Raw genomic sequence first — 19,008 nt, 5'->3', positions numbered from 1 at the left:
AATTGATTCCCTACTTTTGTATCATCACTATGAAATCATTCTATCAACTATAGACTGCAGACTTTACCTTTTGACCTTGAGACGATTTTTAATTATTTATAATACCGGAGTAACTAATAAGTTGCATAGTTGGCGAAAATGTTGATTAATGGCTGATACAATGCCAATGACCTGTTAGATAGCATTACATAATCCGTATGCAAGGAATTGGGCCCAATGGTTATTTGGATAGCATTATCATACACTTCGATCATTAAGTATATTTCAACTTAGGTAAATCTGCAGCTTTGAAATTTTCCCTGAGCTATTTGTTGCTAATTTCATTGTAGCAAAATTTCAAATAATTCGGCCAAGAACGTGACCAAGTACTTCTTTACTTAAATGGACTGCAGTATTCGCTAATTTAACACATGTCCTCTATTGCAACATAAGATCAAGAACAAGAAAACTGAAATGAATTTCTGGTACTGGTAAACCATCCAGCAACAAAATTGTTTTACCAAACGAACCAAATTTTTTCGCCGCATTCAGGACAATGAACTGATATAATGAGCCCTCAAAAATATCATACTCTGAATCCAAAACATTTTACCTATCTATACAATTTTAGAGCACTGTTATTCGAGAAAATCATTATTCCACAATTGTATTTGTATTAGTATTAGTGTTTTTACACACCAAATTGGTCAAATAACTGCCGTGATCAGTTGATTCCTGTAGCTGATCTGCGCAGATCACAAAGGGTTTGATCAATGATCGTCAACGCTCAACGAGCTTGGCAAATCACAGCCTACCCCTTAGCTGCCCAAGTAGCACACGAAACATCTTCCAAAGAGATGCTTTTCAAAAATGGTTTCAATCGCATATCAATACAAGCATATGTAACTTACATGGTTCTAGTTCGGTTGCATATCAATATCAAGGCTCATAAAGTTTCATTTCCGTTCCAATGTACATGCATTTCACTTCTTGTTTGTCGTTCACCATTTTTGAAACGACAAGATTTGCTGCAAATGTCCTTTGCAAATAGCAATGAAGTCAAGTTTGTTTCCAGCAACTTTTCAAACAAACTCTTGAAACTTCTCCCAAAATGCCGGTTTTAATGTTTTGTTTCAAATAACTTTCATATAAAGCATCCGCAACTCGCATTCAATTTTGGTTTCCATACCCACAACTCAAGAAAATTCATCCCAGTTGCGACCAAGTTGCACTTAACTACGGATATGACAGCTAGAAGTTTGTTTGTTTGAATCGAGTTGCAATATGGTTGAGTTGCACCTTACGTATCATCTAACAACGAAAACTTGGTCAAGCAACAGTTTGTTTGTTTAAATGGTGTTTCTCATATGTTGCGCGGAAGTTTTTGCAAAAAGTTTAGATTATTTCAGGCTTGGTCTAATTTCGACAGTAATGAACTTGTTTTCCGAAGGGTGCAGTAGAGTTATAAGCAACATGCTTTGATTAATGGGCCATGTGGTCGCCTTTATAGTGCATTGGCGAAGCTATTGTTCAAAGAGCTGGTGGAGTAGTGAGTAGAGGAGAAGTTTGGTGATCTTGAGGTCGGAAGTTAGGTTCTTGTTCATATGTTTGTTTTCATTTTTTTTTTCTCAAGTATTTTGCCACAAATAAGCAATTTCGTTATAACTTAAATATGTTGCAAACAGACTCCACCTCTTGCGCTTTTTGCGTTCCTATTTAGTGCAATTGAAAGTCATATTTTCAACCATTGACAACTTGGATTAGTTTCAAGAGATTATTTTACTCTTGAGTTGAAACAAACTGTGCTGCTTGGGTTATCATCAAGTGCGCCTAAAATAGATTGATTTTTGCTCATGAGCTGAGCATTTTCAATACCTGTTCTTGGCTAAACTTCGTGCCAGGCACATCAACCGCTTCTCGGCCATAAAGCGGTTTTCGTGAAACTCTATGTAGGCGAATTTCCAAAACAAGCCTGTTTAGAAACGTCCATATAGTGTCCGCACTGCTGCCGCTTCTGGTGTCTCCCGTGACCTTCGATCTTCTTCGCCCTATACGAGCGGGACTAAAGCGATGCCGACGATAGAGAAAAAACCTGTACTGCCTCATGCAGTTGCTGATCTAGCAAGCCTTGTTTTCGTGGCCACCGGCTCACTATACCTCACTTCGCGCTTTCTTAAGGTTCATAATAGCTATGAATTATAAGCACCGATTAAAAAGCGTGGAGCGGTACTGGGACAACTGTCCACCGGAAGTCCCTTAAGATATTCAAATTTCTGTGCCTTTTCTTTATACTGCTGTGGAAGGTTCAAACTGCTCACTGTACTAACAAATTTCAGCGAGTGTTTTTGATTCTTACCAAATGTGCAGATTTCTAGCTGCACGTCTCGGGAATCCTATTCAGTTCGATTGATATTGTTGATCCACAGAAAACCCAGCAGCTCGGTATCGCCTTCAATACCTTATTCGTCCGCTAAGGATTTGTCCATCAACGTGTACGATGATCCATCGTCGACAAGCGATTTGGACTCTACAGGGTGTCTGCAAATTATCCGTACAAACTTTGAAGACATGGCTCTATACAATTAAGCATAATAAAACCAAAATGTTTGCATGGTTTCAAACATTGGCTTATTATATTCTTAAGGCTCAAGAATCCATCATTCAATCATCAGCAATCATCAAACATGAAAAAACAGTTTTTTCGTTCAAACTGAAAGATATCCTAATAAAAATCTATCACTGCATTACAGATAGCAAGTGTGAAGCAATGATAGATTGTCATAAACATTGCTTCGGTTTTGAGCAAAAAAAAACTGGTTTTGAAAATTTGTAAAACGATGATGGTTATTTTCCTCTTAAGAAGTGAGTATGACACATTTCCTATTTCAAATATTTGTAAAACCAAGCCAATTGTGTAGAGGTGTCTTAAAATGAGCTGTTTTTCGAGCTTTATGACAGAAGAGAAATGTCCACTGAACTCACTGGATTTGAACCGTATAATTTTATATTTCCAGTCTAACTTGAAGCCACTAAACTGTAGGTTACTTCAAATAATAATAGGACATTTGGATTCATCTCTTTTAGATTTTAGGGATAACACATCTCCTGCATGACTAGCGGCCCTCAGGAAAAACGTAGTAGAAAAATTTAAATTTGCATATCTCAGTAACAATCAATCCATTCCACATTATTTAAAGTTGTATTTTGTATTAACATATAGATGTATTATTAAACGTACATTGACATTAATTTTTCATTGTTTTGAATGCGAGATCATCTTTCCCATATTATGCTGTTCGGATAATTTGCGGACACCCTGTAGTCGACGACGACGGAAAGCCATGGAGTTGAGACAAGGAGCTTCCATCTGCATTCAAGGACATCGTAGCAAATACAGCTTTCTTTCCTCAATGCACTTCATGTGCAACGATGCCTTTATTCTTCCAGTGCCATTTGTTTAAATCAATATCTTCACTGATGCCTCTGACCATACACTATTCTGCGTCAATTATGAGATTGTGACGCTCTCGCACAGAATCGTTATTTGCTGCCATGTTGTTTCCTTTGAACGGCGCACAGTGGCGGTCCTTCATACAAAGGTCGGACAAAACCTCAAATACGTATCAAATTGCTTGATAATGGTTATCTATTGATTATCTTAGATGCCTGATATCCTCCCATTGGAAATAACAGTCAAATTGAAAATTCGATTTTCTAGTGAAATTGGTCCAAATTAAGTTTTTTTCATTTAATCGTTTAAAAAGGCTATTACTACAATTTTTGATGTTGTAATGCAGAAGTTTGTGCATAAACCTGAACTAGAGGTACAAATTTAACTTCCATTTAGAATTTCCACTAAAATTTCAAACGAATTATGACAAATCATAAAGATTTGAATGATGAAATCGATAAATTATAATGAAAAATGAAAATGGAATTTACACCTCTAGGGGCAAAAAGGGGCAAGAAAAACTATTGCACGTTTAAAAGAATGGAAGATTTGCTGGTTCATAGTGAGTGACTCATTTTCCCGAAACACTTCACATAAAACGTACGAAGTTTTGAAAATTCAACAAAACTTTGGAGAAAAATTGATTGAAACTATTTTTGTTACAAACAACAACTTGATATGTTAAAATCTATATAACTATAGCCAAAACTAAGGCTTATAATTACGCTTTCAAATGGAACCTATTGAGCTTAAATCGGTTATGATTTCGTTGAGATACAGCTGTTTGAAGCTTGCTAGGTGAATCATAGTTGATGAATTTCGAGCAGTCCAATTTTGCTGACTTTCCCACACTTACGATGCTGCCAAAAATCGAAAACAGAACAGATCAATCTCAAATTTTGAGAAATTGTCGCTCAATAGTACAGAAGTCTATAAAAAATATTGACGACTGATTTTGAGGACATGAATTTTTGAGGTTTTGTCCGGCCATGCGCCACTGTGCGGCGCATAGCTATTTTAATCACTCATCGTTCTACTGCACGCAGGGATTGAATCCTGAGAAAATTGAGAGAATATGTCACATACCGCTCTCTAAAACTATCATAATATGCTGCACATTATGAGAAAACGTTGATCATATACTGCTACAACTTTGATGAGATTGGGGGGATAGTAGTGCATGATAAAACCCCTCTAAACATGCTCCAAACCTGGGGGATGCTATTGGAAGTTTGTGGATTGTTTATCGTGCCAGTAAAGAAAAACACCTACCCCCAACGGTAAACAAGAAAAATGGATTTTATCATCGCTCTCTCGCTGCTTCCATTCATCAGACTTGTTACAACTTGCGATACATTGATGATCGTGGACCGCAACTTTCTTTGCTTGCTTTGATCGTGCTTCATACTCAAATGAGAGCGTATTCTGCAATGCCTGACTGCACGAAAATACGTCACACAGCCCAACGGAGTGCGTTTTGCACGCATCTGCTTATACACACTCAATCACGATTTGCTTGTTCGGTAATTTTTTATACTGGGTACGAATTGTAAATTATAAAAAATACCGAACTTTCAGCTTTTTGACTGAAAACTTCTGAGGTTCAGTAATAATTTTTACTTTTTACTGAACTACGGTAGCTGTCAGACCCAATTTTGCAACATTACCGAACAGGCCGAAAAGTCAGTAAAAACAATTACCGACTATTCAGTAGTTGATATTTTTTTACTGACTTGTCGTCAAAATCAAATCAAAACAAACTGATGCGCATGCGGGAAAGTGTCAAATGAGAATCTCCTGCTGTAGAATCGTCCGGCGCCGGAAGACACGGCTATTGCAACCAAACTTTTCCTGTACCTATTTTGCGCTTTCTCGTGGTAAGTAGTCGAAATTTAGTGAGAAAATCAACTATTTTAAGTAGCCAAAAAGGCTCAGCACGATTTTAACTGCTTACGTTGGAAAATTCGGTTAGTTTACAGGAGGTAAATTCATCTGCATCATTGAGTTTGCCTCTTGTATGCAAACCAACCAAATAATGATTTTGTCACACGTTTTTCGATTACTTCCACTGAGATATAAGCATACCGTAGATGTTTATTCGTACGAAAAATGCATGTCGATGTTCATGTTCATGTCGATTGGGTTTTAATTTGTATTGATTTCTGAAAAAAACAGTATCCGGAGAAGCAAAGCATGAAGCATGGCAAACTGGAAAGCCGGTAAAAACGCTCAACAATTTTACTGACTAAGTCAGTTATTTCCATCAATCAAAACATATTTTGGATTACTGGGTTTTTTCGGTGATCGTAAAAATTACCGAAAAAACCGTAGTTCCAAAACCCAGTAAAATTTTACTGGGGTCGGTAATCTGAATTGGCTGTGTATCTTCTTATCATACGATCTTCTATATCATTCGATTTTTTATATGGGAAGTATAGTTAAGTTATACATAAGTTAGATGATCCGATGTCTGTCATTATTTTTGCCCGGTGTATCCATTTCTGGAGTGATCGATCCTCACATCTCAATGGCAATCATCTTTCAAAATTTCTTCTTTCACTTCGGAGCATTCAATTACAGAATTTAAAACTTTTATTCAACTCATGATTAGATAATCCCGAATCCAAACTCATGTTTCCATACCTTGAAAGTCATCCAAACAACTGTGTACTCCATCTTCATCAGTTTGGCAGGATTTATAGAAATGACATGCACAAAAAAGATCTTCAGGAGACCTCTGAGACCTCTGGTCTTCAGACTTTGGAAAAACATTTGTTCATGAAAACTACATGAATCGAAGTAAGCACTGCCCGGCAAGCAGTCATTGACAGGATCATTTTTCACCAAGTTCTTCTTTCGGAAAGCAGTGTCTCTAATCTGCGAAGGGTTCGAAAATTTTTCCGTGACTTATTTATTTGATACGAAATTTGGCATTGCAATGGAAAACGAGAATCTGAAAGAAAATTTCAAGTTCTTTTATCGTATCGCAAAAGTTTTGATCTTGGAACTTAACGATGAAGGTAGGCTTCTTCTAGTTACCCTTAGAACCAAATAATTGATAATGGATTAATCTTCTGTAGACAGAGTCCTTGCCGCACAATGGCTGCGCAAATTGGCTGCGTGTCAATCTCCGGAAGATTCCGAACGGCGTAACCACTACATGACCCTGCTATTGATCACCCTGCAGCAGAAACGTATCGTAGGCCCGTTCAAGAAGACCCCACCGGATGGCAACAAGCTGGAGCCTTTCCAAAAGGAAATCCAAGCTAGCGATATCCAGAAGTTGCTCGATGAAGAACTGGCGCAAAGACCTCCACCTCCGTTGGCCCAGTTTGGTCTTACCGGTGGTAAAATGTCCACGGAGTTTGCCGTAACGCAAGAGATCCCAAAATTTGGAGTACATTTTTACTACGTCTACACACTGGAACCCATCTACGACTTCCAACGAGCCAACCAGTCCCGAATTCCACCACCGATGAGAGGTCCTTCGCAGTCCACCATGCGGGACTTAAATGCCGGCATAGAACATCTGCTACGATCGGAAAAGAAGAAACTGAAGGTCACTGTCGATCAGTTGGGACGCAAACAGATTCAGATACGCGATGAGCACTTTGCTGAGTTTTCGGGACCAAGTAGACCGTAAGTTATAAGATGTTATGACCTTGTCTCATTTCTCATCCTTTTTTTTTTTCATAAAGACGTCGAGTACCGAAACGCCTCCAGAAACGTTTGGGCTTCAAAGCACCAGAGCCAGAACCAGAGCAGGAAACTCCCCTCACTAGCTTCGTGCAAGAATCGACTCCTCCTAGAAGGACGCCCCAACCTTCGACTTCATCTACGACCGTTGAAGAAGCCGTCGCAGCAGCAGTTGGTGCTGCTGTTGCAGCTGCTGCCAGTTCGCCACGTGGATCTGGTGCTGTCCCGAGGCCAACTGGTGCGATTCCTAAAAGGCCCCGAACGATTCCCCGGCCGTCTGGTGCTGTTCCCAGACATACCGGAGCGATTCCTAAGGCATCTAGAGCTGCACAAGCCCCTCCACAGCCATCATCGCCACATGTTCCCGTTATTGAAGTACAGCCTCCTTCACCTGTGAGAGCACCATCAGTACCCATCCGGAGATCACCGATAAGATTCACGCCTCATCCATTCGCTCCGGAAACGCCACCGTTGTTCTCTGCAGGTGGTTCGACACAAGGCCTCTCCTATCAACCGGAGGAATTTGGTTTAGATCCAAAAACGAAGTTCAACTACCCTCGAGAAAGGATCACAGCGTCTAAATGTATTCGATTAATCTTTGATATAATTGAACAGCAATAACCTATTCCTTTTTTTTAAGGGACTCCATCAAAACGCGGCGAACGTGTTCAAGTTCTAGATATCATAAAGCAATATCCTATCCCAGAGCAGACTCTTCATGTGACTCCGGACGAGCGCATGCGTATTCGAACGCCGGAAATTGAGCACGAAGTTGCGGAAACCATGAGGCGTTCCAATCTGATGTTCCAAACGGATGATACAAGAACTCGTGAAATCATGCGAAAGTATTACGCTTCAAAGCCAGTTCTACCTAAAGCTCTCGAATTCGCTCCTGAAGAGGAAACCACCACCCAGCAACCATTTCTGTTGGATACAAGTCCTGTTGCCGAGAAACATCCAGTGCAGATCCATACGCCACCAAGCCTGCCTCGTATATTAACGCCACGAACTCCTCTCTCACCATCCTCTCGACCACCCACACCACGTGGTGCAACCACTCCACGAGGCGTACAACCTGCAAGATCTCCAAGGCAGCTTACCGATTGGTTTGTGGAAGACGAAGGTCTACTGGACGATGAGGACATCCAATTACGCGATGAACTCATTTATATTCCAAGTCCAGTACGCGCATCAGCCCCACGAGCACCAACACCTTCTCCGAGACAATGGCAGGAGGAAGGTCTACTGGAAGATGAAGATATTCAGTTCGTTGATGATCAACCGAGTCCACCACAGTGGAAAACTCCTGTGATGCCTCTAGTTCGTACGAGACCACCGGTTAGCACCCCACGCTACAGCCCAGAGGTTTCGCCTGGAGGTACCACGGCTCGTTTGATCGACGCAGGTGACGATATTCCTGAATTCACTCCCAGATCACCCAGAAGCGTAGCCTCTATGATGGACGACATTATGCTGACCACTCCGGAGCGAATGGAGCAACTGGCCAACATTATGTCACAAATTGGACAGCAGGTGGAGGCGCATCGTGAGCTTATTCAGAACATCGAAGAAATACCAAGAACGCCTTCAATCGAAAATCTGCGAATTGAGTGTGCTCGAGGTGCTGAAACGCTGACAACTCTGCACTCAAGATTGCGATCCCTCCGACAGTCGGCTCAAACGAAAACACCAATCAACGTGGATGCTGCTCCGCCGGAAATGGCCCCTGAAGAGCCAGTGCCATTCAGTCCCATTCGGTTATCTCTACAGTTCCAAGATTTATCCGACGTCATAAATGCCACCGTAGAAGGAGCGCAAATAATCCAGCAGGTTGCAGAATCCGTACCAGAGCCGGTTGTACAAGAAGCAGCGGATAGGAGTATAGATTCGGTTGGAGCTCTGCAAGAAATTTCCGACCGGGTTCACGATGTTGCCAAAGTATGGGAAAAGAGAATCGTAGACCTCGACACGTCTTCCTTCGGGTTGATTGATGATGAAGAACTGGATGAGTCTCTGTTTGCGAGTCCGGCGCGTCAAACGGCGAACAGAATGGTTGAAGCCTTGGACCAGTCGGTGAAGGAAGTAATCGCTGAAGGCGGCGATCCTCGTTCTCCGGCTGCACGTAACCTTCAAAGCTCCCTCCGTGATTTTAGGGAAGCACTGCACAACTTAAGCATGGAGTCTCCGTCATTCCTTGATGAGAGTTTCCCCGCGGACGCCCTCCTGGATGCAACTCTAGACGAACTGGAAAATTCCATTCAATCGGGAGCAGCTGCAACATCGGCAGTTTCGAAAACTCCAGACAATGCGGCTATTTTGGATAAGGCTGAAGCAATTGTTGAAGCAATGAACGACGTTCTGGATGATGTGCAATCGATTGTAGCTCCAGATGGTGTTCTGGAAGATGAGGTGGATGAAGACGAACAATTTGTCGAAGAATTCTTTGCAGAATCGAGACCACAGCAGGAACTGCCACCTCCACCCGAAGCAATGCAAGAGGAAATGTTGAATCTTCTCGAGAAAACCAGACTGCAACAGCAAGCGCTTCTGGAGTCAAGTTTGGAAATTGAAGAAAATGCCGTGGATGCCGCAGCTGTAGCAGCTAGTCAGCAAGCTACGCAAATGATCCAACAGGCTCAACAAGTTGTAACTGACATGATAACCAGTGTTGCGGGATCACCATTCTTAGAAGACGATAAAGACTTTGCCTGGTTAGGACCAATGGCCCTTGAACCAGAAACCCGGTCAACTACTGCAGGCAGACGTCAAATGCGGCCACCAGCTAGGTCGGCAACAAGACAAGCTGCAGCGCGAGTACCTACCGCCAGACCAACCGCACCGAGGCCAGCTGCACCGAGGCCAGCTGCACCGAGGCCAGCTGCAGCGAGACCAGCCGCAGCTAGACCATCTGCAGCGAGACCAACTTCCGCCAGAACACCGGCAAGGCCACAAGCTATCCGACGTCCAGCAAGAGGAGCTTCTCCCGAACCATTTGCGCTGCCTGCTGGGGTTCAAGCGCCAAGACCACGTGCCGGCTCGGCAACTCCAATACCCGTCAGAAGGCCACCGCGTCCCATTCCGCTACCGGGATCGACATCTGCGACACAAATACCAGCGCAACCATCCTCTTCTGGGATCCGAACCATGCTACCGCGACCAGGCTCTACGACCGCTGACAGGTGAACAGGTTGTCAGTGTTTTCGGCAGAGAGAGAGAGAGAGAGGAATAGTTAATGGTTCTGGATTGTGAGTTATATTTTTATAAATATATTTATATCTGTGTACAATTGATGTATTTTTTATCATAAAAAAATCAGTGCGCATCGTACTGTGCGTACACAAATTCTTTCGGCTCTCGGAAATTTTTAAAACTGCCTAAAGCGAAAAAAAAAACAGTAATTTTCAGTGCTTCAAAAACGGTACTGTGATAATCGATATTTAAGCATAAGCATAAGCATAGATGACCGTACAATTCGTAGTTGCTACTCCGTGATTAACCATGGCGCCGGCCACGTCCTTACGGTCATCGGGGAAGGGAAGGAATGTTAGTGTGACAACCGTTGTTACTAGGGGTGTCCTACGATAGGCAGAAACACGAAAGGCGGAAACATGAAAGGCGGAATCACATAAGGCTAATTTAAATTTGGCGGACTTTTTGAACCAGCAGAGCAAACGGTCAGCCGTTTGCTCTGCTGGTTCAAAAAGTCCGCCAAATTTAAATTAGCCTTATGTGATTCTGCGGTTTGCTTTTACAGTGAAACCTCCATGAGTCGATGTTCCATGACTTTATAACGACTCATGATATCATACTAAAACCAAAACTAAAATTTCATGGTTAATATGATGGTCCCCTCAAACAGGTTTTTACGGTGTACAATAAAAAAAAAGGTGATATAGAGTAGGTATACCAGTGATGGACGTAATGGTTCCCTATTTCGCTATATGTGTTAATTAAATTGTTTTCAAATTTTGAATTATTTTTTGTGTCTCGTAAGGTATTAAATATGTCGTTACGGTAAACCATTCAAAAAGATTCCAAATGTGAATGATTTCGAAATTTATCATATGGCCAAATAGGTTACATACATCATATGGCCAAACTGTTACATAACATAACATAACATAATATAACTGTTTCCCTAGGTCATTCCTATCCACCTCGAACAAATTTGTAAAAAATGATCTAGTTGTCCGTGTGGTAATGCTACGATAGGAATGATGTCACATGTTCACAAATCAAATTTGATTTTCACACTAGTAAAGAATATGACATAATAGTTCGTATTCTGTGCAACTCTCCAAAGCATTTCTGTTCCATGACTCGATGTTTCCATGCGCCAATGCGATGGTCCGAATTATGGCGTTTGCAGTAAATCTATTATAGCACCGTATTGGGATTCCCAATTTGGGAAAAATAACTACAAAGGCACTTCTATGAAGCATTTTGGAATGCGAGGATTCTATAACCACTTACAAACAGACGGAACATTCGAATTATGTGCATCGTACAGCAAAATTGTGCACAATTCTAATATTTTATGGTTGGTCGATTGGCCAGTCGTAGCGCTCGTATCGCTTTTACGCACTACTGCCACCTGATTCTCGGTTTGCCAAGCACAGCATTTTTAGCATTAGACAGTAACATTTGCGAGACAAAGTTTCAAATGGGTAATTGTTCTAGCTGGTACGTCTGTTTTTCTGTGCCATAACATTAACACGAATATGATCAGCTTGAATATCACTAGCAACAATATTAGGCGAAAAAACAGTATATGTTTCAAAGAAAAATCAATTTCAACTGGCTCTTAAGTGGCTTGTGGCGCCAAACATATTCAAGGTGATAAGTCCAGAAAGAATAGCCGATGATTAAAAGAAGGACAAATCACTGATAATGTATTAGATATTTCTTTTTCAAAGAATAGACTATGTACATCATTAGGGCTAATGTTACTTTCGAGCAAGTGCCTTTCGGACTAGTGTCGTAGAATTACACGATATAAGATTGCGAAAATAACAACTTTGACAAAAAAAAGGCTCTCAGTTTTTTTTTTTTTTTCTTCAAATTGTTTATTTCATTAAAGTTAAGAATATACAGAGATTTTTATCCATAACATAACGTAACTTATACATAATTATGTTAACACATTTATTTAGACTAGCACACATTACAAAACTTTCCGAAATGTTGCTTAAAAGCAACTCTATGGTTCCAACGCATCTCTCGTTGTTGCTTTTTAAAACTGTACAAACCCCCTTCCTTATACAGATTAAAACTAATTGCCCTACACACAATAAACAAGGCCATTTTTTGTCTACTATTTTTGGGATTTATCTTCCACGATAAAATATTTTCCGCGTTTTTGAATTTGATTTTGAGATGGTTTCTTAGAACTTTTTTTGTCCATTCCCAGACTTGCTGTGCACCAGTAGAGCATTCCATGATGCGATGTGTGTTATTATCCACTTTTAAACACGTTTCGCAGTTCGGATTTTGAAGACGGCCAATACCGTAATTGAATAATTTTTCCTTATTGGGAATTAAGTCGTTAACAAAATAGTAAAGCCTGGATTTATCCTCCAATGGTATGTAACACGAATTAATGTTTTCCCAAACATTTTCCCATTCAATTTGGGGAAATTTTTCTTCAACTTTTGGAACAAAGTTCCTCTTATCAATAAAATACCAATAAAGCAATTTTACAGACGTCAAATCAAAGCTTTCTTTTAAATGTTTGGCTTTCATTATCCACCCTTTTGCGTTTCTAGTGAGCCTGCTTAAGCAATTTAGTGTCAATAAATAGTTTTCTTCAGGATTTGTAGCCCCATCACGATCGTAAAGAATGTTCTTAATGAACAAAGCTTTACATTTACTTTCCACATCGACAAGGCCAATTCCTCCGTCTTCGCCTCTTAAATATAGTTGGTTGCGATGTACTTTAAATATACAGCTACCCCACAGAAACTGCCCCACCATGGATTTGATTTTACCTAGATGGAGGTTACTGGGAGGAATTACCTGCGCTAAGTACCAGAGCTTTGAAAGAACAAATGTGTTCAAAAATATTGCTTTTGCGTGGGTATTCATATTCCTAATTTTACTATTCTTCAATTGAAGTTGAATATTTTTAATTATATTATCATATGTGATTTTTGACATCTCAGTCCATTTGCATGACACATGTACTCACGGAGAACAAAATATAGTGTTCGTAATCATTTTTCCGTTCAATTTAACTATATTTTAAGGTTAATTTAGAGATAACTAAAAATATAGTTGAATTGACAGTATATTGTTAAACATAACTATACCATATAGTTGTTGACAACTATATTTTTGATTGAATTTACAAACGTCAAACGTCAAAATTTAACTATATTTTAGTTGACTCAAAGTGAATTTTATTGAGTTTACAATATTTTGCAATGTTTACTCAGCATTTTGTTCTGCTTTATCATCATATCTGGAAAGATTCGGTGCTGCTTTATCGGTCTAAAAACAACATTGCAAAAATGAAAACAAAGGGCGAGTCGACAAACTTGATATGTGGTCTCCTGCGTGAGAGGTGGTCATCTAAGTACCTACACTATTCCTTGCAAGTTAGAAGTAAGTAGATTTGTGAACATGACTTGAAGTCTAGGGAGGTGAATGTTTCCGAATAGTGATAATGATCAAAATTATAATTGTTATAAGTACAAGTGGATAGCTTAATCAAAGAAGTGTGTGTATTTGATTTGACGTTAATTTAGTGTTGGCGTAAGTTAATTTTATTTCGAAACAACTATTTGTGCGTAAGTAAAAGTAATTGACAGGATTGTAATCTTAACATACAGAAATTCTTCTGCGTGCTCCTAGTATTTTTTGGTGGTGAACCTCTTTAATAGAAAATGGTCCTCCTTTACAATTGTTAATTCTAACAAATGAACATTTTTCTAGATTTAATTTAATCTTAGAACGAATACCGTAGCAATTAATAATATCAAGCATCAAATCAAACTCTTCTTCGTTTTTCACGAAGAGTGTAAGATCATCAGCATAAGCTGTAACGACCAAAAACCTATCATAAACAAGAACGCCGTTGATACTATATTGTAATTTGCGTATGAGAGGCTCAATGTAAATTACGAAAAGTACCATACTCAAAGGACACCCTTGTCTAACGGATGCTTTAACTGGGAACTCTTTCGTAATAAATCCATTAAATTGTACACATGATGTTGCAGACGCATATAATTGCTGTAAACAGGTGACAAGCTTATCGGGAAAACCATATTTCCGTAGTATTTTCCAAAGGAAAGCATGACTTACACTGTCAAATGCTTTTTGGAGATCAAGGCTAACCAAGAAACCTTTGACCCTTTTATTCTCAAGAGATCTTGTAATTAATCGGCGAATGTTTTTGATGTTATCAACACAAGACTTATTATCCACACATGCAACCTGACCAGGACCTACAATTTTCTTCAAAACTGTCTTGATTCGGTTCGCTAGAATTTTGCTGAATAATTTATAATCCGCATTAAGCAGACTTATATGTCTAAGATTATTTAAATCATACGCATCCCCGTTTTTTGGTATCAGTGTTATAATACCAGAGGTAAACTCCTTCGGAGGAGTGATTGAATCAAGTAGATATGAATTGTAAATATAGCAGAGTTCTTCCTTGAGAGTGTCAAAATTTTTTAAATAAAATTCATACGTTAGGCCATCTGGACCCGGGGACTTTTTTGATGAACACATTTTCAGTGTCGTCTGTATTTCATCAATCGAAATTGGTGCAATGAGCATATTCTGATCATCCAAGTCTAGACAAACATCTACATCGCTTAATACATCTTCATTATTGACCTCATCTGAATGGTCTTCATCAAACAACTTTGAAAAATGTTCGAAAATACTATTACCAAGTAATGAAGGATCGGAAATCAAAACTCCATTATCTTTCAAACGAATATACGAAGAAGATCTTTTCAACTGTGCAGCAATTTGATATACACTAATTTTTTCATCACACGGAGAACAAAATATAGTGTTCGTAATCATTTTTCCGTTCAATTTAACTATATTTTAAGGTTAATTTAGAGATAACTAAAAATATAGTTGAATTGACAGTATATTGTTAAACATAACTATACCATATAGTTGTTGACAACTATATTTTTGATTGAATTTACAAACGTCAAACGTCAAAATTTAACTATATTTTAGTTGACTCAAAGTGAATTTTATTGAGTTTACAATATTTTGCAATGTTTACTCAGCATTTTGTTCTGCTTTATCATCATATCTGGAAAGATTCGGTGCTGCTTTATCGGTCTAAAAACAACATTGCAAAAATGAAAACAAAGGGCGAGTCGACAAACTTGATATGTGGTCTCCTGCGTGAGAGGTGGTCATCTAAGTACCTACACTATTCCTTGCAAGTTAGAAGTAAGTAGATTTGTGAACATGACTTGAAGTCTAGGGAGGTGAATGTTTCCGAATAGTGATAATGATCAAAATTATGATTGTTATAAGTACAAGTGGATAGCTTAATCAAAGAAGTGTGTGTATTTGATTTGACGTTAATTTAGTGTTGGCGTAAGTTAATTTTATTTCGAAACAACTATTTGTGCGTAAGTAAAAGTAATTGACAGGATTGTAATCTTAACATACAGAAATTCTTCTGCGTGCACATGATAGAGACTTAGGACCAAGCTTGTAAGCACTTCCTGCCATACGCTCAATTTCTATTTCCATGATTTTTGATTTGGTTACTTGTAACTCATCATAAACGTCCTCTCCGAGAATCAAACGATCAGTTAAATTATTCATTTGGTGATGTAAACTTTGTTTACTCTGAAGAAGGGATTTATAAGCAATCCAACTTTCATTTTTGAAGAAACTTCGACATTTCCTCTTGAAAGCAAAATTCCACCAAGAACTGCGATCCGTTGAGTAAATATGCCTATTTTTTAAGTTTTCAAACTCCGTGGAAAACCTCGAACTAATTTCATCATTATCAACCATCTGTGCGTTAATTTTCCAATAACCCCTGCCATGCAGAGCCAAGTTTTGCTTTTGAACTTTTAATTTGAAGAAAACAGCTCGATGATCCGAAAAAACTACGGTCACAGTTTGAGCTTGAATGATATTCTCAATCATAGACGAATGCGCGTAGAAACGATCAATTCGTGAAGCTGAATCACCTCTTAGGAATGTATATTCATTGGATTTCTTTTTTAATAAAACATCGCTCAGTTTGAGAGAATCAGTCAAACTCCTCAAAGCTGTTGAATAATTTTTAGTTGAATTTCTGGAATCACCTATTTCTAAAATGCAATTAAAATCTCCTCTCAATATCATTGATGTGCTTGGATACTTACTGAGATGCACAGCAAGATCTGTTTGGAACATTTCATCACGTTCTTTTTTTCTATTCGTTCCCGAAAATGCGTAGACATTCACAAAATTTATGTCTGCAACTGTAGCTGACAATATTCTCCCATTAGGGTGGTAGAGAACATCTTTGTAATCCAACCCATTTCTGATTAACATTGCTGTACCTAATGATCTTGGTTGTCTGTTCACTATTGCTTTATGAGAATTTATGAAACGGAAATTTTCAAATACTACCTCTTGAAGAAGGATAACATCTAAGTTATAATCCCTTATAAAATCCTTTAACAAGTTCTGATTTAAATCTGAGTTTGAACTGTTTAAATTGACAGTTCCAACAGATAAAATATAATTCATTATGTAGACCTGTTATTTCGGAACTTCTTTACAAATTGATGTCTCACCTTCATCTGTTTTCAGTTGCTTACTTTTAGACCTTGTTCTGGCACCTTGCAGCTCACTTATGACTGGCGTCATAGGAACCGTGGTTGCCTTTTCGCTGCAATCATGATCAGCTTCCGTGCTCGAAAGATCGGAATTTGTTTCCTTTTGTCCCGCTCGTTTTGGAGTGCGTCCCCGTTTGCGATTGACAACTACGAATTCGGATTCCATTTCGTTGGACTCCGACACTTGTTTGCTTCTCACCGTCCCATGTTGAATGTCAGTTGAGTTAGCCTGATCTGAATTCTTTGTTAAAACTACCATTCCACTTGAACCAGCAATACCGCTGGTTTCAATCCAATCAACCCAATGTCCCTTGGTTTAACTCCCAAGAGAGTATCTTTGTAGCTTGTGGCCGTCACAGTCTCACCAGGACCTGCATCACCAGCAGCACCACCAGCAACACCATCATGACCCTCAGCAACAGCAGCAACCACACCATCATCCCTCACCCCAGCAGCAACAGCACCAGCACGACTATCATCACCAACAACTTTCCTTAGGCGATCATTCACCGTTGAAGACCTTTTCGGGCAGTTTGCCTTCACATGATCCGTAGATCCGCAAATAAAACATTTCACTTGCAGTCCATCATCGTAAATTCTAGCTTGCATGTGTCCAATGTGCATACTAGCTGGAATATCACGAAGTATTTCCATATGCACACCGCGGACGCCTGACCAGATGGGGTAGCCAGTATCGGCGCCATACTTTTCACGCACCATGTGATGAATAATACCGAACTTTTGGAGCTCTTTTGCTATTTCCCTATCTTCAACCTCAGGTGGAAGACCGAAGATACGAACGTATCGAAACTGTTTTCCAGCAATCGAAATTGCGATGGACACCTTGTCACCATTGTCGTATTCAAAAACAACTGTAGCTGGTAATCTTGTCAACGTTTCCTTCAAAACTCTTTCATCGCGGAACTTGGCAAAGACGGAGTATTCCTTGCCCTCCCGGTACATTGACAAAAGCATATCACTTTTAATGCCATTCTTTTTGAAGAAATTAAAAACTTCTTTATCTTTCGGATTGGTGAGCTCCCGTCCGAAGTACATACGTATGGTATTTTCATGATAGCCGTTGGTCGCCATTGTCCGTTTCTTTTGTTCACAATTTCTATTGGCCAAAAACCGCACAGAGGCACAAAGGCACTCAAAGTCGCACTGTAGGTAACAAACTCTCTTCTATTGAAATAGATCACCACTGTTTCGGATATACGTCCAACAAGGTTGACTACTCGAAGCGAACTGAAAGTTAATAACGGTGGAGGTGCTCATTGAACTTTAAGCTGAGAAGCAGACTGAGTCTAAGTGGGGGCGTAGTGCCACAGAAGAAAAAGCAACAATATTGACTAGATTTATCGAAAATTTAGCGCAAACCTAAGGCTGAAACAGGCGACAATAAATAAAAGAAATAGAAACAGGCGACGGTTATTTCACCCAACATCAACCTGGCGCGAGATAATATTTCTCGGTTATAGTGGCACCGCAGCGTAATGGAGGGCATTGGATGGTATTTACCTATCATATTGGCTAATACCTACATATAAATTGAAAAACAAAAAACACCGTTTTTGAAAAGAAATTCTAAGTCCGCTTAGTGATTTTGAAAACGCTGATATGAATGGGAACCAGCTCAGTCTAATTATTGTTTGGAAGCTAAAGTAAGCATTTTAAAATCGTTTTTGAATGATTCCGCCTTTTTAGATTATGTCTTATGTTATTTTCCGCCTTTTGTTACACGTCTAAGTTAGTCTGCCTTTTGAGTTTTCGCCTTTCGTGATTCCGCCTTTCGTGTTTCCGCCTTTCGTTAGGGTCCCGCTACTCCGTGATTGACCATGGCGCCGGCCACGTCTATACGGTCATCGGGGGAAGGGAAGGAATGTTAGTGTGACAACCGTTGTTACTAGAGACCGAGATCACCTCTGCATTTCCACGGTAGCGGGATAAGGTAGAGGGGGTCACCAATAGTTGGTGATGTGATCCATGATATAATTACGCCTAACCGGATTCGCGAAATAATTCGATAATCGCATTGTACTCCGAACAAGTGTTACGATA

General features: G+C 39.6%; 1 protein-coding gene across 1 annotated transcript; it reads left to right on the top strand.

The window, feature by feature from the left end:
* The first annotated feature begins 6,242 nt into the window (after window positions 1-6,242).
* On the top strand, window positions 6,243-10,412 carry LOC5565428 (titin). Its single transcript, XM_021854686.1, has 4 exons — window positions 6,243-6,450; window positions 6,511-7,069; window positions 7,129-7,709; window positions 7,767-10,412. The coding sequence occupies exons 1-4, from the start codon at window positions 6,369-6,371 to the stop codon at window positions 10,307-10,309; spliced, it is 3,765 nt and encodes a 1,254-aa protein (XP_021710378.1). The 5' UTR covers window positions 6,243-6,368; the 3' UTR covers window positions 10,310-10,412.
* The last annotated feature ends 8,596 nt before the right edge of the window (window positions 10,413-19,008 follow it).

This window comes from Aedes aegypti, chromosome 3, assembly GCF_002204515.2.
Source record: "Aedes aegypti strain LVP_AGWG chromosome 3, AaegL5.0 Primary Assembly, whole genome shotgun sequence".
NCBI lineage: Eukaryota > Metazoa > Arthropoda > Insecta > Diptera > Culicidae > Aedes > Aedes aegypti.
Note: the sequence above shows the minus strand (reverse complement) of the source record. Positions and strands in the feature narration are given on the sequence as shown.